The sequence below is a fragment of the Alternaria hordeiaustralica genome, assembly GCF_023758085.1.
Source record: "Alternaria hordeiaustralica strain BMP 2776 chromosome Unknown scaffold_32, whole genome shotgun sequence".
NCBI lineage: Eukaryota > Fungi > Ascomycota > Dothideomycetes > Pleosporales > Pleosporaceae > Alternaria > Alternaria hordeiaustralica.
The window spans coordinates 160662-182989 of record NW_026056804.1 but is presented as its reverse complement, the minus strand read 5'-3'; the positions used below and the strand labels follow the sequence as shown (position 1 = coordinate 182989).

Sequence of the window (22328 nt, the reverse complement as noted above, 5' to 3'; positions counted from 1 at the left end):
ATGGCTTGCAGGGTCATACGACCGGATCTTCCTGCTTAACATCAAATCACAACCACTCAACTTAATTCGCCCACAACATCCGAGTATGGCTCCAGTTGTACATGAGATCGACCCAGACGCGGATACAGTCATAATCTTACGATCACCGGGTGATGGTGAATACTTCGCTTGGTGGGATGATTCACCGTTCGACAACCTTGACATACTTGATCAACTCCCTTTCAGCATGAAAGAATGGGACACAAAGATGTCGATCTCGGACGATATTGAAGTTCACCAGTCGCCTGCGAGGGCATTCGTCACGAAGGAGTCGGATTGGGTAATCCTTAATGTTCCTGAGGGATGTGTCCTTTATCTTGTCTCGTCACGCCATCTCGAACTGGCGTCACCGGTCTTCAAAGCAGCGCTCTCACCTGGTACCTGGAGTGAGGGATGCAAGCAGGCCGACGGTCGTTACCATATCACAGCAGATGATTGGGAGGAGGAAGCATTCCTCCTCTTCATGAACATGCTACACCTACGCAGCCCTCAGATCCCGAAGTCTGTGAGCCTCGAACTAATGGCGAAGCTGGGAATCCTCGTCGACTATTACGACTGCGCTAGTGCGGTGGAATTCTTCACTGCGGTGTGGATGAACAAAATCTATGGTGATAAAATGGAGGGTGAATACTGCCGCGAGTCGATACTGCTGCTTTGGGTTTTCTGTCTCTTCGGGAGCAAAGATTGTGTCGCTCTCCTTGTTGAGATAATGACCTTTTACTGCAACGAGAGCAAACTACGCACCTTGGGACTTCCCATGCCCCAATCTTTGTCAGGTAAGTTGACGATGTTGCTCTGAAACACATGTAGTGTTCTAACTAGCGGTAGATGAGATCGAACATCGGCGATATGAGCTTATCAACAAGAAGTTGTCATATCTGCATTATAAACTGACAATGAACCCCAAGCCGAATGAACACATGCCAGATAGACTGCGAGAGACACTGAGGCGAACTATCGGTGGGCAAAGACGTTCATGCGGATATCCCTACCGTGAGATCACTGTGGCAGCACTCGAGAGGGTCCTTCTTGACTACTCTCAGGAGCAAGTAGAGGCTATACTCGAACTCGAAGCCACTCGTATCGAGTGGTTCCGCGCAAACGGCTTCGAGCTCTGCTGGAACAATCACGAGCTGAGCTATGAGTAGAGGACACTGAGAATCAGGTACGAGGATGCTACGCGTCTCGCGGAGCTTTGGGGACGAAGTTATTTCTCACACATGTGGCTTATCGGCAGCATACACATCGGTACAATGTGCTGGAGCCTTTAGAATGGCAAGTCTCTGGAAGTAACGATGGAGTCAATGAAAGGCAACGACTGATATCTTGATATATGTCCCAGGGAGTTCGGTCCTCATAGGCGGGCCGTTCGCAATATTAGTCTGGTGTTTATCCGCCCGATATGTGCGACGATCTCAGCATATTATACTTGCGACTTCTCTGATTTGCGACGATCTCAGCTACGGTTCCTTCCAGGATGCTGGTGGCGGCGAAAATCATAGAAACCCAGATTGCTCGCAATTACCAAACGATCTAGGAAGATCTCGAATGCAGGTGACATGCTCTAGAGACCAATACTACATTGTTACCGGAAGGTGCTCGTATGTGCCTTGCATGAACTGTGGCCGAGGCAGTGGTCCGGTTATAACGCCAACCCAAGTGGGCGGCCCTAGCCCGGTGCTAACGAGCGCGCACAGAACAAGATCCACACGTCACAACCTGTCACAACCACCCATGTGGGGTCATCGGTCATGTTATCGCAACGCCACGGCCAAAACAAGAAGGAGGTTATCCGGCACACAAGCCTTGTCAAGAGCCCCAGTCCGAGGCTTGTCTTTCTTAGCCCCTTGCTTGGACACTGTCGGTTCCATTCAACGCATCGCGTATGCGCACCACGACATGAGCGACAATCGCAATCTAAACTCCATGGGGTAGGTCGGTAATAACTCGACTATCATGCAGGGACTGGAGTCGACCGTGGGTGCGGTATAAAACTACAATGCAGTCCGCTGTTCGTTGTCTCTTCATCCGCATTCGCTTCGGACTACCTTCGCTCAAGGAAACCGGTTGTGGCAAAGATGGCTCCTGTGCTTTCATTCATCGTTGGCTCGCTGTTGGCTGTGAGGGCTTTCGCCGAGCCATTTGAGAAGCTCTTCGAAGTTCCAGAGGGTAGGTTGTATGCCGTAACAAGTTTGGATCTGTGCTAACGATCAACAGGATGGAAGCTTCAAGGCCCAGCATCTGATGCGCACACGCTCAAGCTCCAGATCGCGCTCACGCAAGGCGATACCGCGGGTTTCGAGCAGACCGTCATGGACATCTCTACGCCCTCAAACCCAAAGTACGGCCAGCACTACGAGTCGCACGAGGAAATGAAGCGCATGCTTATGCCCAGCGAGGAGACCGTTTCGTCCGTCTCTTCGTGGCTCAAGTCTGCCGGCATCGAGAAGTTCGAGACCGATGCCGACTGGGTGACCTTCAGGACTACCGTCGGTGTTGCCAACGAGCTCCTCGGAACGAAGTTCTCTTGGTTCGTTAGCGAGGAGAGCACACCCCGCAAGGTTCTCCGCACCCTTGAGTACTCCGTGCCTGACGAGATTGCCGATCACATCAACCTCGTTCAGCCGACTACTCGCTTCGCTGCTATCCGCGCGAACCACGAGACTGAGCGTGAGATCTTCGGTATCCAGCTCGCTTCTTCCCCCAACATCACTGTCAACTGTGATGCATCCATCACCCCCCAGTGCCTGAAGCAGCTCTACAAGATCGACTACACCCCCGACCCCAAGAGTGGCAGCAAGGCAGCTTTCGCATCCTACCTCGAGGAGTACGCTCGCTACAGCGACCTCGCCCTCTTCGAGAAGAACATCCTTCCCGAGGCCGTTGGCCAGAACTTCTCCGTCGTCCAGTTCAACGGTGGTCTGAACGACCAGAACTCCAGCGACGACAGTGGCGAGGCCAACCTGGACTTGCAGTACATGCTCGGTCTTGCCCAGCCTCTGCCCGTCACCGAGTACAGCACCGGCGGCCGTGGCCCATGGGTGGCTGATCTCGATCAGCCCGACGAGGCCGACAGCGCCAACGAGCCCTACCTCGAGTTCCTCCAGAGCGTGCTCAAGCTTAAGCAGAAGGACCTTCCCCAGGTCATCTCCACCTCCTACGGCGAGAACGAGCAGAGCGTGCCCAAGTCGTACGCCCTCAGCGTCTGCAACCTCTTTGCTCAACTCGGTAGCCGCGGTGTGTCCGTTATCTTCTCCTCCGGCGACTCTGGTACCGGCTCTGCCTGCCTTTCCAACGACGGCAAGAACACGACCAAGTTCCAGCCCCAGGTAAGTTCTGACTGTACGGAGTGCATGTAAGACATATACTGACTTCGTACCTCTCTAGTATCCCGCTGCATGCCCCTTCGTCACCTCTGTTGGTTCTACTCGCTATCTCAACGAGACTGCTACTTTCTTCTCCTCCGGTGGCTTCTCCGACTACTGGAAGCGTCCCTCGTACCAGGACGATGCTGTAAAGGCATACTTCCACCAGCTCGGCCAGAAGAACAAGCCCTACTTCAACCGTCACGGACGTGGATTCCCTGACGTTTCTGCCCAGGGTTTCGGTAAGCAAAACTCTTTTCCGAACTATATGCAAGAAAATTACTAACACACATCTCCAGGTTACCGCGTCTACGACAAAGGCTCTCTCAAGGGCTACCAAGGAACCTCCTGCTCGGCCCCCGCATTCGGCGGCATCGTCGCTCTCCTCAACGACGCCCGCCTGCGAGCCAAAAAGCCCGCTCTGGGTTTCTTGAACCCCCTGCTGTACTCCAACCCCGATGCGCTTAACGACATCGTTCTCGGTGGTAGCACTGGATGCGATGGCCATGCCCGCTTCAACGGCAAGCCCAATGGCAGCCCGGTTATCCCGTATGCTAGCTGGAACGCTACTGCGGGATGGGACCCGGTTTCTGGTCTTGGCACACCGAACTTCCCCAAGCTGCTTAAGGCTGCTATGCCCGCTAGGTATAAGGCTTAGATGAGCGGATGGGATGTTCTAAAGGATCTCGATAGATATAGAATTGGACATAATCTAATTGAAGCATTGAAGAACAACTGCATTGACCAATCTTGGAGACCGGAGTGATGGACTGGTAATATGAGCTCCTCGCCCTGTCATGATGAAGGACATCGGCAAAGTCTTCTATGCAGGGTCTCATCTGACCCCAGTTCCGTTGCTATTATATGACACATCTTCAGATCTGCACGACCGTTCGTTCATCGTATCGGTGTTCTCGTAGAGGCATGCTGCACGCGTAAAGCTGGAGAGGGCGGATGTGGTTACATAAGCGGAGCACGAGCCATCTCAGCCGCCGGATGACGTAGAAGCTTCGAGAAACATCGCGAAGCTTCACGCGTCTTCCTGACAAACCTCGAAGCATCACCAATCGTCGTGCATCGTCTACATTCTTCCAGTATCGTCCTCGTCTTACGGAATCTGCATTGCTCATCACCGCGCACGCAATCGGCTGCTGCCTGCGACGCCTCCATAATGACTATAAATCCATGTCTTCCTGCTCTCCAAGAGCCCATCATCAATTCGAAAGACAAACACATCTACAGATCTACGATCTACAGCTACTCTTGAGCTTCAGTACTCTACTACTCTATTCTCCCCATCGACCAACAAGCCTCGCTTCTACCAAGTACACCAGCAATGGCGTTCATCCTCACTCCACGCATGGCACCCGCCTACGAGGCACAGCAGTGCAACCCCTTCGGCTTCTGCGCCCCGGTATCACGACCCGCGCACGGCTACCGCGTCTCTCGACCTCAGCCTCGCCGCCCACAATACTCGCCCTACAACAACTTCTTCAGCCAGGTCGATGAGCTCCTGAGCGAGATCGACCGCGAAGCACAACGCGAGGCACAGCGCAAGGCTCAGATCGAAGCCCACCGAGAGGCACTACGCGAAGCTTACCGCCAGCGACAGCTACAGCGCAAGCGCGCACTTCGAGCTGACTTCCAGGTCCACCAGGTCGAGCAGGGATGGCAGGTTGATGGAGACATCCAGGGCTTCGAACAGGACAACATCAACGTTGAGGTCATCGACGAACACACATTGAAGATTGCTGGTAACACCCAGTGGCAGTCGGAGAAGTCGCAAGCTCAGCCACAGCTACCTCAGATCGAAGCCCAGCCCATACCTGCCGCTAGCATTGAGCAGCCCACCGCTACGCAGTCGGAGCCAGAAGTCGAGACCACCACTGAGACGGAGGCACCTACTACCCGCGCCGCTACACCCGACAGCGACACCTCATCGCATAAGTCATACCAGCCCACCGTCGAGGACGACTTCGAAGACCTCGCCGCTGACTTCCCATCCTCTCGACCATCATCTCCCACCGAGCCCCGCGAGCCCAAGGGCAAGGAAAAGGCAGTTGATGAGTCTAAGAACACCGAGACCGCTGTGGTAACCCAGCCACAACCCGAGGTACCGGTCCAGCAACCCCAACAACAAACCCAAGAGCAGCCTCAGCAACAAGAACGCGTCCACGGATCCTTCGAGCGCACCTTCAGGTTCCCTGAACGCATCGATGTCGCGAATGTGAGCGCTAGCTTCAAGGACGGTGCGCTCAAGGTGGCTGTTCCTAGGGCGCAGGTGATGCAGGTTAGGAGGATTGCTATCTTATAAGTGGAGGAGAGGGTATGAATGAGGAGGAGTAATGGCAGATCAAGGCATGATCACAAGTGATAAAGGCATGGATAGCATATGCATGGACTGGAACAGGAACGGTTTTGTAAGATATCTGCACACGGTGCTTAGACATCGGTTATGAATCAATGATTGTTTAATTCAAACTTCTTTCCCATATCTCTCGTGTTTCTGCTGTTGTACACTCACGCTGCTCACTTCATCTGACATCACAATCCCTTCTCATTCCTCTCATCCCTACTCTTCCGTTGCACAAGGTTGGAATGGCCTACAACATCAAAGCAACAATCCCCAAAGCCGCGACTACAACACCACCGGCCTCGCCGGCGCCGATAGCAACAGCCGCGCCCGTTGATGTCGCGTCAGTCGACTTCGCTTCAGTAGCGGTAGTCTTCGCTTCCGTCTTTGTGGCCTCGGATGACATGGAGGATACGATGGACGATATGGCGGATGAAACCGCCGATGACGCGGAGGCGGCGGGGTTGCTGAGGGTGGAGTGTTAGTACCTTTACAGGTTATGAAGACTACGAGGTAGGATATGGGCGGTGTTGCGTGTCGTGTATGTACGTCGAGGTTACTTACGTTTCCGCTGCGAATGCGAAGCCGGCGAGGGCGGGGAGGACGATGGTTGTGAAACGCATATCGTTGATTGGTGTTAGGTGTTTTTAAAGTCGTGTTGTTACAGGTTTGATTATGATATCTTGGGATCGGTATGTTTGCAGGTAAGCAAGAGGAAAGGAACATCCAAATCTAAAGCCCAGTCACGCCTTTATGTACCCTACACCCCTCATCACCACATTGCACAAAACCCCTGAATTTGCGTTGTACATCATTCCAGCACGAAACGGTGATACCATACACCACCACCAGCATTTGGTGCGTATACCCTTTCATGTGCCCAAGTAAGATTGTCTCGAGGCTGATAGGTACGTATCGAGGTACCAATTCCTATAGCCGTTTTGGTGGAACTCACTATGTGGTACAAAAGGTACTGTCATGGGGAAAGTATATGAATTCGCAAGCGTTGTGGCGGGTGATACCATGGAGCCGGGTGTAAATGTATTTGTCCTACAATGTGCGGATGGTATACGCGTTTTGGGGTGTTGATGCGAGGTCGGTTCTGCTCAGTTCATTGGGAAAAGAACCGGGCTATCTGAGCACGCTTGTATATACGTCTGTTCATCTTGCGACCCTTTATGGTGGTCCTGTGCTTGTTAGTCATAACGGCAGGCCTTTACTAAAGGCCTAATTCAATTACTAGGCGGAAACGAGTTTATATTCCAATCTGAATTGCAAGCGCATTGGTTTCCTCGTTGGTAGACGCAGTAAAGATGTCTGGAAGATATACTGGTGTGAGCCCTGGAGTTGCTACAATGAACACATGCATCTTAGTGATTCGACGCTGGCCAGAACTGTGCTAGTGTGGATTTGGATTAGCGTTAGCGATCTCTCCACTATCGCTGCCTAAATACTTTAACGTAATTACTCTTCTTATTTATATACTTATCTTATAATAATCTAATTATAATAACTTTAATAGTACTTTAAGTAGTTAAGTATATAATAACTATAATTTACTAATAACTAATTCTAAGCTAGTATATTTTTATATATATTTATAGTATAGTAATAAGTTTTTAAAATAACTTTATAATAAAATAGTAAAACTATAGTTAAAGTTTAAGTATATAAAGTACTATTACTACTTATTTTAAGTTATATTATACTAAGTTTATTTAAATTTTTTACTAATATAATAATAAAATACTATAATAGCTTAGTTTTTAGCTATAACTAACTATTTAAGCTACTAGTAATAAAATATTTACTAAACTTTTAATTACTAAAAGTATAAAAAATAATTTAAAAAGTTAAAAAACTTATTAAAAACTTAAAAAAAAGTAAAGCTATTAAGCTAGCTATTATAATATTTAAAAAAATTAGTTTATATAAAATAAGTAAAGTAATAATAAAGTAAACTTATTAATAGTATATAAATAAAAATTATAATAATATTAACTTTATTTAGCTAAAAATTAATACTTTAAATAAGCTACTTATAAAGTATATTACTAGTACTTTTAGTAATACTAAAAAAGTATAGCTTATACGTGCGTAAAAAAAAAAAAGTAAAATTAGTACTATAATTATAGCTAGTTATAAAAAGTACTTTAAGCTAAAGTAAATAAATATAAGTTAGTAAAAATAATAGAATACTAAAGTAAAATTATAAAAAAAAACTTACTTAAAGACTAGTGTCTTAGTAATAAAATTATGTTAAAACATTAGAAACATTAGAGACGTTATTGCTCTCTTTCCTCTCGAAACAGCAATTGCAGCTCTTAGCCACGTCTCTGTCGAAGAGCTTACCGGAATGACAACCAACGTGCGTCTGTATATTAGGCGCTCAGCCTGCCACCTATTCTGCCGTTGGAGCAGCCTCGCCTTAGGCACCAGGTTTCATGGCTGAGTTAGGGAGGCGCAGTCAACTATATTGCCCGGCCTATGCCTCTCTGCCACAATCGTACATCGTGTTCTCTTTCTTATACTACTAAACAATAATTCTTTTCGCACGACACAAGCGGACATCTAGCTATGGCAAGTTCGCTTATCTATCCACATGAGCTCACGGGACGTACCATTCGCCTGCTCACCATCGAGTCAGATGACCCACGCGCCCCGCTACGATGCAAACTATCGGAAACATGTCTGGACACAACTACAACCACTTACAACGCTCTTTCATACTGCTGGGGTGAAAATCATTCTCCCATCCAGATAAATTGCAACTCGCAACCTTTCGTAGTGACACCCAACTTGCATTCCGCGCTACTCGAATACCGTCACAGAGCAATCCAAACACCGCTTTGGGTCGACGCCGTGTGCATCGACCAGTCCAACGTGTCGGAACGCACGTCACAAGTCCGCATGATGGATGAGATCTACACCGAAGCAGAATGTGTAATCGTGTGGTTGGGTGACGCAGAGGCGACTGATGGGCTGGCGCTGGAGTTTCTGAAAACGATACATGCGCACTGGGCAGATTCTAAAGATAGCCCAGCCATGCCGGCTGATCAAGAGGTTTTGGAGTATGATGTATATCTGTCTCCATTGGTGTCAAGGAATTCCTTTCATGCATTGGCTACGTTTCTCCTACGACCTTGGTTTAGCCGTATGTGGATGTAAGTATTGCAGAATTTTCTCCAAAACTGAGCTTGGCTTGGGCTCCGTTTTGACATGTCTGCAGTATCCAAGAGCTGTTGCTTGCACGCCAGGTATCAATCTGGTGTGGGTCTACTACTGTGAATGAGGAATTCCCGGTTCTCGAAGCCATCGCACGATGGTCGGAAATGACGAATTGTGTGTACAGAACGCAAGCTGCGGTAAAGGTATTCAAAGATAAAGAAGCACGACGGGCAGGCAGATTCAAGCTTCCGTGCGCAGCAATTCTGTTTTCGATTAAACACGCCAGAGAGAAGGGGATGAGTGGTATACTGCACCTCCTTATGACTACCCACTGGTTCGATGCAACGGATCAGCGAGACAGAGTATTTGCGCTTGTGGGCCTCACAAGCGATCTCGACAAAAGCTTCGTAGACTACTCCAAGAGTATCGAAGACGTTATGAGAGAGCTCAGCATCATACTCCTGGATGGCAGGATCGAGCCCACTACGGGTAGTGTGTTGGACATCTGGTCATCGCTCACAAGGAAAGAAAACAACGATATCACAGAGCCGAGTTGGGTGGTAGATTTCCTAAAGGTACAAGATACCATGCACTGGCCTATGATGCTTGGATACCCGTCAATAAAGCCGGAAATCAATCGCAAGCCCGAGGTATTGTTTTCGAAGGGACACAGAGACGAGGTATGATCCACTCGAATCTCGGCTGCCCCTCCCAGCTTATTTGCATGTTAGTTTCTCCACGTCCGCGGTGCTGGTTTTGACACAATAACCTGCACCGCTCCGTTCCCGACGTACATAAACGAAGTGGAGGCACCACCAGACGGCACCAATGACCTGCTGATTATTTCTAATTATCGCGACTGGTTCTTCCGCATGCAAGCGCTAATGCGAAATCCTAACAGCACTGATTCCAATGACATCTACCGCCGTACCGGGGAGTCTCACTACGAAGCGTTTTGGCGCACTTTGTGCTGCAACCGCACATGCTCCAGCCCACTTGTGCCACCTCATGACAGCAGTGGCTACGATGCGTTTCTCGCCTTTCTTCGCGTCCAAGAATTGGATCACGGTCACAGCAAGAAGAAGGGTTGGATCCTTGGCATTGCTGTAGCATTCTCCTCGGCTCTAGCGTATTGCTTTCGGGAAAGGAATTGGTTCTGGCGGTTTGCAGTACCACTCGCTGTTCCCTTCTTAGCTCAATCGTACAATGACGCTTGGAGTAACGATTGGAACGCTGCTATGATGCAACTGGGAATTCAGCAGAATCACTTTGAGTCTAGTCATGTTGGGCGAATAAAGGGGCGGCAGTTTGCCATCACCAACCTGGGGTTGATTGGGTTGGTGCCGATTGCTGCGAGGGTGGGGGATAGTGTTGGATTCTTTGCGGGTTGCAGAGTCCCGTATGTGTTGAGAAGACGTGGTGAAGGGTACGCTCTCGTCGGTGATTCCTATATGCATGGCGTTATGAATGGCGAGGGGGAAAGGTTGGAGACCGAGATGCTGAGGATAGTGTAAAATGCCTTGCGCGTTGACGGCGCATGTGGGAGAGTCGCAGCGGCATGTAGCGCAAATCCACTCGAAATGTGATTACATTACATTACATTACTAGATTACATATGAGATACTGTCTTTCAGTGTGTTGTGAGGTGCGGGAAAGGGAAGATGAAGCTCGAAGGAGCTGTCGACGATGGTGGTAAGTCGATTAGACCTCAGAGCACACATGCCACTCCCACCCAGTCTTCTTGCAGCATTCGACGCGATCAAAGTCCTTGGCCGAGACGCTACCGGCTCCGGTAGTATCGAAAGTAATCTCCTGGCCCTCATGAACGTTGGTCGATCCGTACTCAGCGAAGACAATGTTCTTGCCGGTACCCTCAACAGAGATGGTACGCCTGTTATCAATCTGACCTACAGTATCGAAGACCTTTGTCGTGAGAACACCAGGCTTAGCCTCGTCGAACATGGCCGTAACGTGGAAGCGCTCATGACCCCACATAATAGTGCCCGCAAACCAGGAGAAGTGGATCTTGCGAGCGCCAATGTCGCCATCGACACGGTAGAACATGCCGTGTCTCCAGCCTCCGTAGATGTAGAATTGCTCCGCGAAAGCATTGAACACGTAATCTCCCACTGTAATGACACCCCCGGTAGTGATGCCGATCTGCGTGGAGGAGGTTTGGAAGATCTTGACGGCGAAAGGCAAGTTGAGGGTGAAGTACTCGTTGAAGTAGGGGCGGTCTGCGGGGCCGGGTACCATGGGCACGCCCTCTGATGGGTCGCCACCTGCGATCCTGGTGTATGAAGGGGCTGTTGGTCTGGGTGCGGGAACGTTGCAGGTGCTTTGGACGACAACGACGGTCTGAAATTCCTTTGTCTCGGTCGCAAATGAGGTCGCGGCAGTAGTAGTGACGGTCTGAGTCGTTGTGGAAGTGCCGGTGGCGACCTGAGAGCAAGCTGCTGAGATTTTGCTGGTGGGCCAGGCTGCGATAGAAGCTGGTGTTGCGAGGTCACGCTTCTCGACTCCTCTGTTAAGCTCTGCTGCCATGGTATCGTTGAGCTTCGGGATGCTTGCGTCGTCCTCGTACGAGAGAGTCTTGACGGCCACGATTGCGATTTCGTAAGGGTCGACAACGACGTCGTTGGTCACCTCGGTGCTGTTATCCGCACGTCTGGCGTGTCTTCCGTTGAACTTGGCTGCAGTGACGATCGCAACCCCAGAGGTGGAGGTACTTGTCACTGTCCTTGTGATTGTAGCGGTCTGGGGGGCTGGTGTAATAGTAGCGGTAGCGGTCGCAGTTGTAGTCGGCTGGGAGTAGCCAATGTAGCTGCTGCAGAACTCATCGCCGCTCGACTTGAGGTATGAGATGTCGCTGGGGCAGACAGGCACGCCATCATCGCTCTCATCGGTGAAACCAAAGCTGTACTGAATAGTGTAGTGATCGTCGCCACGGTATTGTCCATCGTTCGTGGCGAAGGAAGCATCCCACTCTTGAGTGTACATGGAGCAGTACTGACCCTGAGAAACACCGTTCTTGAGCAGAATGTAGGTGTTGAAGTAGCGGCACAACTGCGGCTTGCCATCGGCAGGTGGGTGTTCAATTGCCCACTTGTTCTGCTCCTGGCAGGCAGCTGCACAGAGCTTCGCATCGAATGCGGGCTGGACGAAGAGCTTGTAACCCATGTAGGAGCCTTGCTTGTTGCAGTCGAGAGGAGAGTTGATTGCACTGTTCTTGAGCTCGACCTGCTTGTAGCCCTCAGCAGACTGAGTCGTGAGAGACGAGTAGCCGTTGCTTCCAGCGATGGCGACCTCAAACTGTTCTCGCCACTGTCCGTTGTTGTTGGCAGTGTCGGTGTAGACTGGTCCGCCCCAGAACGAGCACTTGATGTTGGCAACAGCTTCGGGGTCTCGGCATTCAGGTCCTGGGTTTGCCGAAGGGTCGCGCTCAACATAGATGTTAAAACCGAGACACCCATCCTTGGAGTTACACTCAGATGCGCAGTGAGAGGGGTCGTAGGTCTCAACTACCTTGTAGCCAAGGTATCCGTAAGCACTGCTGGCACCCTGCAAGTTCGTGAAGGTATTGAAGTATCCAGAGGGGGTGGAAGCACCCTTGGCTACAGATGCTATCTTGGTGTCGGCGCGGAACTTGCTAGCAGACGACAAGTCGAAGCCGTAAGTGTTGGGGTTGCTGGGCTCAGGGTCGCAGGCCCCACGCCTCAGATGCTTCTTGACCTCCGGTACGGCCGAAGGCTCAGACACAGGCTTGACATCGAGAGGATCAGCGACGACCTCGGAGACGACATCCGCAATAGCCTCAGTCACTTCGAAAGGAACTGCTTGTTCCTTCAAACCGGGAATGATGTTGATGACTGGGTCTATCTCTAATTAGTAGGATACCAGTCTTTCATCGGAAGAGATCATACCAGGCGTAGCATCAACTCCAGCGAAGTCGATGTCTTGAGCTCCGGCCACTGCGAAGGCCGCAACGGCAGAGAAAACGTATGAATACCTCATTATTAAAGATAGTGGGTTGCTCGAGCGTAAAGAGTGACTGAGCGGATGAGTAAATGAGTGAAGACGCTGCTGTTGCTGCTGGTTATACTTCCTGTGCCTCCGTGGATGTTTATATATCCATGATGAGGCCTTGCAAGAGTTCGTCCTGACTACGATCCAAACAGATTTACGCCATGCAGGACGGAGCCGCCGCAGCTGAAGCATACAAACATCATGGCTTTCTCGAGGCGTAGCTGAGTGAATCGAGCAAAACCGTGCCACATATCGAAATAGGCTGCTTGAGTACCACAAGAAGGTAAGTCCTGACGAGCCACTTGACTCGTTCAGTCCCAACCTCGCGTAGTTTTTGTGGTTCTCAAGCCACACATCGAGAAACATACCATTTCTGCTGCCGACGTTGAGGGGCGCCCGCAAGTTTTCGATCTAGCCCTGCATCTTGCAGAGCCTCGTAGTCCAGAACATGCACGTGGAGTACCGTGCGCGCTGCAGGCTCGTGGGGGATGTGAAGATGGAGGCTCGCGTGCGAGCGAGACCCGCAATGCCCCTGGCGCGGGAGGCACTAGCGTCGTCTTGGCACATCGTCTTGGCACATGGCACCTGGCCAGCAATTCTCGTCGAAGCCGAACATCAAAACAATACTCGCAAAGAACAAACACTTCTCCGTCGACAGCGACAGACAATCGGTCGTCCCTTGCAAATGACGCATTGCAGTCGACAACGTCTAACAACTACATTTGCGGCACTAGTATGGGCGACATGCATTCATTTAGGGTGCAACTCCGTGAAGGTGCAGCTAATTGACACTCAATCATGAAGTGTACTTTAGCTTCAACAGAAGCAATGGTACTATTTCGTATCCGACGATTTTAGCTCTTGGCGTGATCTCCACGTACCCAAATCGATATCCGGCGGCGGCTTGCTAACCTTCGTGGAAATTTGCCCCTGCCTCAAGGTTCCCGTAGCTTGCGCAGGGTTCGGAAGTTCCTCCATCTCCTTATCTTCCCACCCAACAACCCGTCAACAAACCTGGGGAGTTGCTCTACTGCCCTGCTCTTTACTCTGGAGATCATTGCGACCTTGGAAATACCTTCTCGCCCATACGAACTTTCAGAAGGTTCCGGTGGTCCCGCTGCGCTCGACTGAAGTGAGCATGCGCCCTCACAAGCGATCAAGGCCAGCCAGTCTGGAGTGAGCAGCTGTGTGAATGCGACGCCTGCTCATCACATACTGTTCGCGCTTCTTCCAGGCCACTGTCTGATATCTAGGCGTTGTTGAATCGTACGTCGCGATTTGCATCAAGACTAGCACGCCCATAGCATCCTCCCGAGGTTGACCGGCGACAAGATGGAAAGCCTGGTCGCCCTAAGTAGCCTACGAAGTTCTCGCATCGCATCGCATCGATCATATATGGCCTTTTCGAAAGTGTCATTCGTGTGTCCTGTTTCGACGATCTTCGAGTGAAACGGCGCGCTAGAGCTAAAACTACGGCCCGAGCACATCATAGCTGTTACAGAGACTCTGAAACTACTCATCAAAGACAGGGCGATACTAAGAAAGCCATCAGCGCTTCGCATGTTCTGCATCAGGCCATTGAATGCGCATTGTGGCGGAGATGTCAACGTCTCGCCACAAGCTCACACTTTGTCTGAATCGTCACGGATAACGGCACCACTAGCAAGCATGCGCAGTGTGCTCAAGGTCGCGCAGTCTTTTCTTCAAACACGACACTGATCGTAGGGAGCCTCCTGCTATCGGAATATTTTCATCGGCAACTGGCCAACTCAAAATCTACAGACTTCCTGCACGCGCTCAGACGACCTCTGGTAGCGCAAACGCATGATATGAAAGAGCTTTCTCACTATTGAATGCTGGCGGTTTATCAAAATTACCTGGGGTAAATCCCAATAAACGTCAGCTTGTCTATACACTAGTTGATAGTCGCTGTACTGTAAAGGAGGTACTGTTCACCCAGGGAATGTCATTTTACGTTTGGCTGTGGGCGGGTGATCAGCCTAAGCGTACAACGCCAGTCCTGTGCACCGGAACCAAACTTTCGTAAGACCAGGATTGGCCTGAGGCACGTCGCACTCCAACGCAACTGGATTACACATGTGGAAATAGGTCGGTAGTACAAAGTTTTGCGATTCCAACAACTGACCTCACGCAGGCGATCGACGCGGTAGGCGCATCAAAAGCTCTACACCTTCATGGAGGGAGGTGCAGTGTTGCAATCTCTCACAGGATTCTGGAATCACTTGCCACGCGTCGCCTTCAAGCGCGTCCACAGGAGCAACCTGTATACGACCTCCGCGGACTGAAGCTTCGTGTTTCGCGGCGAATCCTCCGTCATACCTGCGCACTGCAGCATCCCACTCCACGCTTGTGCAACCTAACACTGGAATCTTGACAAGCATCTTTGCGCAACTATCGCTTTGACATTGATTAATATCTTCTCCTGAAGCCGCCACTAGGGGGCGAAGCACGCGTCTGGATAGTACTATGGAGCGACCAACGTTTCGAACGACCTGTCAAAACATTGGCCGTGCCTGACTACTGGCTCCACGCTTGGCAACGCTCGAACTTCAATGCACACCATCTTCGCAGGAATCGCATTCATTCTTCTCAAACCGACAGTGAGGCTATTGACGCGTGGTAAGATCGCAATCCTGTGTCATGGATGGCTCCCAATAGACGACGCGTTGCCTACTGCTGCACTACGTCGAGTCCAGTAGCGCTCGGAAAAGATGGTTCATCTTGACGACGAAGACAACCCTCATCATTTTTGAGTTGCTGTGGCGCGTAGTCAGACGACCCTCGTGATGTTTCTCGGTTCTAGCTCCATCGTGCTTTGACTCTTCAATCTCGCTACAACCGGCACACCAGTCGGAACGCACATCCCGCTAATGCATCAGCGCTTCCTGGCCTGGCGCGGTGCATGGATCCCAACTCCAACAACAGGCTCGTGCGGATCCAAGCAGACAACGTTCAGCCCAGGAGGACGGAACCATGATCTCTCTCAGGTGGGCACGGGAGCACGGGTCGCACAGGCGAATATGAAAATCGGGAGTGCCCACCTTACTCCTCCCATTTCAGTGATCAGATATAATGGCTTTCGAAAAGCACGTCGTTTCCTACAAACAGAGATCATCTCTTGCCATTGTGCTTTCACCTCCCATTCCTTTGAGGCCCTTCTCTTCTATCACCGCTATTAGTCACCCATACGCCATGTTCGACCACGACAAAGAGAAAGACTCCGGTCTGCCTTTCCATGAGCCTTCTACAGCACCTCCCTCGGAAGACCGAAGAAAGCATCACTTCCTACGGACTGAGGCCACAGCCTTCTTGGGAGAGCTTATTGGCACCTTCATGTTCCTTTCCTTGGCCTTCACTGGTACTCAGATCGCACTCAACGCTGCCGGCACCAACGACTTGACCGCAAGCTCGAATCCCATACCGGATGTGGGAAAGCTCTTGTACATCGCCTTCGCCTTTGGTATCTCTCTAGCCATCAACGTCGCCATCTTCGCCGACATCAGTGGCGGTAAATTCAACCCAGCTGTAAGTTTAGCCACCCAGCCTGTGTTCGTATGATCCCGGCACTTGGGTAATACCATGTGCAACATCGGGGGAAAACGTGCTGCCAACATACATATGCAGTGTAACAGACACTAACGCGGTTCTTGACAGGTTACTGCCGCCTTATGGCTCACACGAAAGATCCATTGGCACCGCGCACTCCAAACCATCATAGCTCAAATGATCGCTGCGATAGCCGCAGCAGGCTTCGTCTCCGGTCTTTTGCCTGGCGAACTCACCATCGACACCAAGCTCGACGCATCGATCTCGGTAACACGAGGCCTATTCCTGGAAGCTTTCGTCACCGCGCAACTGGTCCTCAGCATCCTCATGCTGGAAGCCGGATCAGCGAAACCAATGTACATCGGAATGTCGCTATTCATCGCCGAGATATGCAGTGTCTACTTCACCGGTGGCAGTTTGAACCCAGCAAGAAGTTTCGGTCCTGCGGTCGTCGTTGGTTTTACTAGCTACCACTGGATATACTGGCTAGGACCAATGTTGGGCGCAGCGGTAGCGAGTGGAGCTTATGCACTCATCAACTTTGTACGGCGGGAGCAGATATAACACATCGCAGCAGGACGACGTAATGAACAAATTATCTTTCTCTTTGTTGGCTGGTACAGCAGTTTTGGGGTCGATGCAAGTCATCGGGGTTTGAGTCCCACGGGTGGGACGGACTATGTGGGCACAGCTTGCTCTCTCCTTTGTCACTTGACTTCTTGGACTACTCTCTAGCCAACGTGACGGCTCTGGTATCTCTTTCTTAATTAATATGACATTTTGTTACCTTCTGAAATCGCCGCGATGCAGTTCTACACATGGTGAAGTAGAGAATGCCTTGAAGAAATCTTGATGGAATGGCTACATACGGTGAAGTAGAAAATACTTTGAAGATATCTTGATGGAATGGTAGCAAAGTCCGACACTGGTCGCTCACTCTTGAACTCATTCCATGGGTACCCATCACTTCGGGAAAGTATATGTACTATGTTCTCAGTTTCAAGTAGCTCTCTCTACCCACAAGATATACAACCACCTACTCCAGTTGCTTTGAAATACTACTACTACTGCGTCTATTCCAGCCCGTTCTGACCTCATTTGCTTTGAACTACAATCGCTCAAAGTTACAGACGCGGACACCATATTATGGAGAATATAACGACGAACCAACAGCACTCACCATTTTTACGTCTACCCGGAGAACTACGAAACGCCGTGTACGCGTATATCTTCGGCATCAACGACATAGTAGTCGTCCGGCGACATCTACTAAGCATCCATCCACATCAACCCACCATCGGTCAGTGTATCCATGTCCTTGGGATCTGTCGCCAAATCCGGGCCGAAGCCACACCACTTCTCTACTCCAAATCCAGGATATCAGTAGATGAGGTTGCGGATCTGAAGAGACTCGCTACTCTCACTGGTCATGAAGCCATAGTGCATATCATCATCCCTTGGAGAACGGCTTGGACGTTGGTGTTGATGAACAACAGATCTTTCGGACTTGCGGATTCGGGGTCACAGCGCAATGCTATGTTTCCTTCGTTCAAGGGGCTTAGGAAGGTGTCGATTACGCCCCAGTACCACGAGGTAGATTCGAGGGACGTGTTCCTGGCTATACGAGAGCCATTCAATGATCATGAGCTGGAAGTTGTTTGGTGGCAGGGGTCGACACACTGAGATGGACACGAGGGTGATTAAAGTGTAAGATTGAAGTATTTGAGTGATGCGCGGAGGTATACGACATATTGTAGTATATTCCAATGACCGAATGCCGTGGTCGCACTTTCACTCACCTTCATCCAATCAGTTGGTCCAAGCGCGTTCGCTAGCGTGTTGAAGCCCTTTGGATTTCCTTCCAGCATCAGCTCGCACACTACCTTACTTACGGTACTCGCATTCAGTACACTCATATGTCGACAACGATGGAGTGCGAAGCCATGTAAGCCGTACTCCGTAACTATCGGAAGGAAACTCACTGACGGAACTGCTAGTACTGCTGCCAACCAGTTGAGGTCCCCTCTCCTTCGGCTACCGGGCGAGATCCGCAATCGCATATACGGATACGCGTTCTGCGGAGAGGACAATACCGAGAATGCTCTTCTCAAGTCGTGCAAGCAGATCGAGCACGAGTCAAAGCCAGTTTACTACTCTCACATCACCTTTTCATTCTACGAATGTGGAGAGATGAGGCACTTGGTGAAATCAACAACGCCAGAACTACTCGCTAGAGTGGAGTCAATTCGCACAAGCGCCAAGGAAATGGGATGGAGGTTTCTTCTCGGCACGGATACGGACGATGACGACACAGACGATGACAGCGATAACAACGAGTACATATCGTACACGAGATGGCTAACGGGGTTGAAATACTGGCACATATATGGGTATGTTCATTCAGTGTGGCGGCTAGAAGTTACGAGGGGGATTAGAAGGTTCATGGGTCGCGATGTTGAGGTCACTTTCGATCCATGGTGGTGATATACAGGGGGTGTCTAGGGCGCACGTCGCCTTCAGGTTTTTCGACATGGAGGTATTTTACCTAAACAGATTCGCAGGATACCACAACCTGAAATAGCGGAGTGAATGCGGAGGGCAGCGAGATAGCCACGTGCACTAGCGCGACCTTGTACCATAACAACTACCCAGTCATACTTGACAACCTCAATCTCTTTGCAACTTCAGTCACAACAAACAAACTCCCCGACTGATTTCATTACTGCGCAAGCTCAGTTCTTGAAGCGACAATGGATTTCGACAGCATGTAAGAGACTGCGACAGTGAAGTGTCGACTGCAAACTGACAAATTACAACAGCACCGCTGCGAACCAGCGCAACTCTCCTCTTCTGCGCCTTCCCGCCGAGCTTCGGAACAAGATATATCTCTACGCCTTCGATGACAACGCTGTATACCTTCCTCGACGCGACTGCTACTTTCCAGGCCCTGAGCTTCATCCAATGAGCTTAGCGCAAAGCTGCACGCAGTTGCGTCACGAAGCTCTTCCGTACTTCTGGGAAACCACTGTCTTCTATCTGCTATACTACAGTATGACTGCTCTGGTAAACCATACCGAGAGGAGTATGCGTGATCAGATAAAGCTCGTCCATCTTGGTTCTCACGTTGTCTATAACATTGACAAGGGATTTTGCATGGGAGCATTTTCTGGCGTACAGAAGGTTATGTGTGTGTACAGGGTGTATGTGTTTGACGACAAGGCGTACACTAAGAGAGTGGAGAGGGTGAAGAGTGTGTTTGGAGAGAACGCTGAACTTGTTTACGTTTACTCTTAGCCCTGATCCAATGTATCCATGTCACATGACAGAGCATGGAAGTGCAGAGAAGTTCTCCGCCAGGTTCATTCTAGATATTATGGCGGTGCATCTAAGGGCTAGCTATACCAGCAAAACCTAATAAAAGTACATCTCATCAAGCCGACTCAACATCAACAGTATACGTCCTATCATGATAAATCCTCTTATCGTTCATCGGCGCCGTGCTCTTATCGGAAGCGCCGTCGTGTATCCTCTCCCAAGCATCCTGATCACGCCCATGATGCACAGCAGACAAGCTGAAGCCGTGATCCGAGGGGCCGTGATAGCTGTCTCCTCCCCGTTGCCGGCGTGAGCGACCGCCTGCAGTGATGGTTGTTGCAACGCGGTGCTTGCTGTTCGGATCGGTGCTGTTGTCGCGTTCGTTCTGGAAGTAGTGGCGCAGGGCTGGGAGGGAGGAGGCGAAGCATCCGATGCCTGTTTCGACGTTCGAGCAGAGGACGATGTGGGCGACCCAGAAGGGGAGGTTGGTCTGGGACTCGAATTTGTTGACGAAGGGGATGCGGATCATGGTGATAATTGAGGCGCTGGTATTGTTAGTGATTGTTCGTGCTGCTTTGGTGACTGAGGACTTACAGTGAGGCGAAGGATAGCAGCCCAAATGCTTGGAGCTTCGATTGTCTCTTCATTTGCGTATTCCATAGGATGATAGCCGGCACAACGACTAGGGCCATGTCGGTCAAGATTGTCGACACTGTCGCAGTGTGCGCGATGATGAGGAAGGTTTCCGCAGAAGCGCATTCTCCGTCGCCACTCATGATCAATGTCGGAGTCCCTGTAGATATTAGTTAGTCTTGTTCGACCCGTACATTGCAAACCTGGGATACTAACACAAAGCGCGCACCGGCTGGCAGTAAGCTAACGTCCCAACAAAGGTAACGAGGAAAGAAGCCCACGTGACAGCGAGGAGAACCCAAACGGTAATTCTCATAGGCTTCTTGATCGATGCAATTCGCCTGATCGTGATGCACACGGAGGACTTGACAGTCGCAAGTGCAACAACGTATACCAAGATCCAGATGAGGTAGTACTTGATGGCTTCGGACTGCTGCCACGCATTGAGATCCTCGTTCATTCTACCGAGACCAGCGAGACAGCCGTAGATTGCCAGACCCGTAACGGGGATGTATGCGATCTTTGATGTTACGTTAGTATAGCACTGGTCAAATACCAGTAGTGATAACGTACCGTGCCAACAACCATGAACCCATCCTCCAAGCCGAATATCCTTTTCTTGATTCGAATATAAGTTCGCAACGCTACGGTAACGATGGAAAGGGCGAAGAAGATGGACGAGATGACGATGATGGCAAGTGGCAGACCATCCGGTGCAATCAGCCTCGCGGATGGATCGACATCGCTCACGGGCGTAGCCATTGTGGATTCAAGACGAATATGATCAGCGAAGCCCCAGACAAAGTATGTGCCCACATCTCGAGGAACCTGCTATTACTTTATACGACTCCGCCGACATTGACCGCACAAGCAGACTCCCCGTCGAAGTGGATCATAACAAATAACCACCAAGGCCTTCGACTCACGCTGATGCACCCGTTCCTATTTCGCCCCGTTACCATCCTCACATTTCCCTGCCCGGAAACGGTTGTGACAGCCGCGAACTCGACTCGCTGCAGGGTCTGGTGCGTCATCTTCGCACCGTGCCCACGTGTAGCGGGAGGAAACATGCAGCCGTTCGGACCAAGATGACGAAAATCTTGCTAGAAAGGAGAGCTATGCGTGCTATGTAAGTAATCTGACACGTTTTTGTATCCATACAGCGACGCCATGGCGATGGTACCGAAAAACTAGCGGAGCGATCTCCCGCGCCGGCGATCAGGATGCCGGGTCTAGATGGTGGCTAGTGACCGCTAGTCGTGTCTCGAGACGGGAACCTGACTTTCCAGATCGAATCGAGAGGTTGGAGAGCAGGTGAACCGAGGAGAAGGTCCGTATTTTTGGCGCTGGGTCAGATCGTGGGTTCGGGGCGAGGAGTTGCTGCGATGGAAGTTCACTTCCTGGACGGAAGAACCCGAACAGATGCGCTACAGTCTTCGTTAGTAGAAAGGCCAAGTTTTCCAAGATTACGAGGCAATATATAATTATCTAAATGGGAGAGTGCAAGCCAGTTCATCTCGAAGCGATGTTCAATCTTAATTCTTTAGAGATAGAGTGTCTTATGATCATGCCCGGTTATGAATGTGTGTTGCAGTCAACTGCTGGCGCATGTACGCCACTCCATCTTCTTCCCATTTCTACATGTAGTGATTTATCCGAGTGTCGCTAGCCTCCGAGGAATTCCAATCGCTTGTGTCCAGGATATGAAAGCTAAAACGCACCCATGACAAGCCAAATCAAAACGCTTGTATAGCTATCCTCGCCGGGTACAATACCGCAGTGCTCAATGCTACCATGCCTCGAGTGTTGACAATTCCTCCTCAGTCCACGTCTCATCATCTCTGAACTCAACTTCCAGACCT

The 22328-nt window shown here is 50.5% G+C and overlaps 6 protein-coding genes across 6 annotated transcripts; 4 read left to right on the top strand and 2 right to left on the bottom strand.

The window, feature by feature from the left end:
- Positions 1-85: 85 nt before the first annotated feature.
- J4E84_009791 (uncharacterized protein) lies at positions 86-1187 on the top strand (the record flags this gene model as incomplete). Its single annotated transcript, XM_049392351.1, has 2 exons — positions 86-815; positions 868-1187. The coding sequence occupies 2 exons, from the start codon at positions 86-88 to the stop codon at positions 1185-1187; spliced, it is 1050 nt and encodes a 349-aa protein (XP_049239934.1).
- Positions 1188-2117: 930 nt separating this feature from the next.
- On the top strand, positions 2118-4062 carry SED2 (Tripeptidyl-peptidase sed2; the record flags this gene model as incomplete). The annotated part of the gene is made up of 4 exons (XM_049392350.1): positions 2118-2208; positions 2257-3368; positions 3427-3646; positions 3704-4062. The coding sequence occupies 4 exons, from the start codon at positions 2118-2120 to the stop codon at positions 4060-4062; spliced, it is 1782 nt and encodes a 593-aa protein (XP_049239933.1).
- Positions 4063-4764: 702 nt separating this feature from the next.
- J4E84_009789 (uncharacterized protein) lies at positions 4765-5718 on the top strand (the record flags this gene model as incomplete). The annotated part of the gene is made up of 1 exon (XM_049392349.1): positions 4765-5718. The coding sequence occupies one exon, from the start codon at positions 4765-4767 to the stop codon at positions 5716-5718; it is 954 nt and encodes a 317-aa protein (XP_049239932.1).
- Positions 5719-10626: 4908 nt separating this feature from the next.
- On the bottom strand, positions 10627-13151 carry J4E84_009788 (uncharacterized protein; the record flags this gene model as incomplete). Its single annotated transcript, XM_049392348.1, has 2 exons — positions 10627-12804; positions 13146-13151. 2 exons carry the CDS (start codon positions 13149-13151, stop codon positions 10627-10629), a joined length of 2184 nt encoding a protein of 727 aa, XP_049239931.1.
- A 2893-nt stretch (positions 13152-16044) lies between these two features.
- J4E84_009787 (uncharacterized protein) lies at positions 16045-17082 on the top strand (the record flags this gene model as incomplete). The annotated part of the gene is made up of 2 exons (XM_049392347.1): positions 16045-16497; positions 16627-17082. 2 exons carry the CDS (start codon positions 16045-16047, stop codon positions 17080-17082), a joined length of 909 nt encoding a protein of 302 aa, XP_049239930.1.
- A 2866-nt stretch (positions 17083-19948) lies between these two features.
- On the bottom strand, positions 19949-21228 carry J4E84_009786 (uncharacterized protein; the record flags this gene model as incomplete). Its single annotated transcript, XM_049392346.1, has 4 exons — positions 19949-20378; positions 20428-20626; positions 20683-20986; positions 21040-21228. 4 exons carry the CDS (start codon positions 21226-21228, stop codon positions 19949-19951), a joined length of 1122 nt encoding a protein of 373 aa, XP_049239929.1.
- Positions 21229-22328: the final 1100 nt, after the last annotated feature.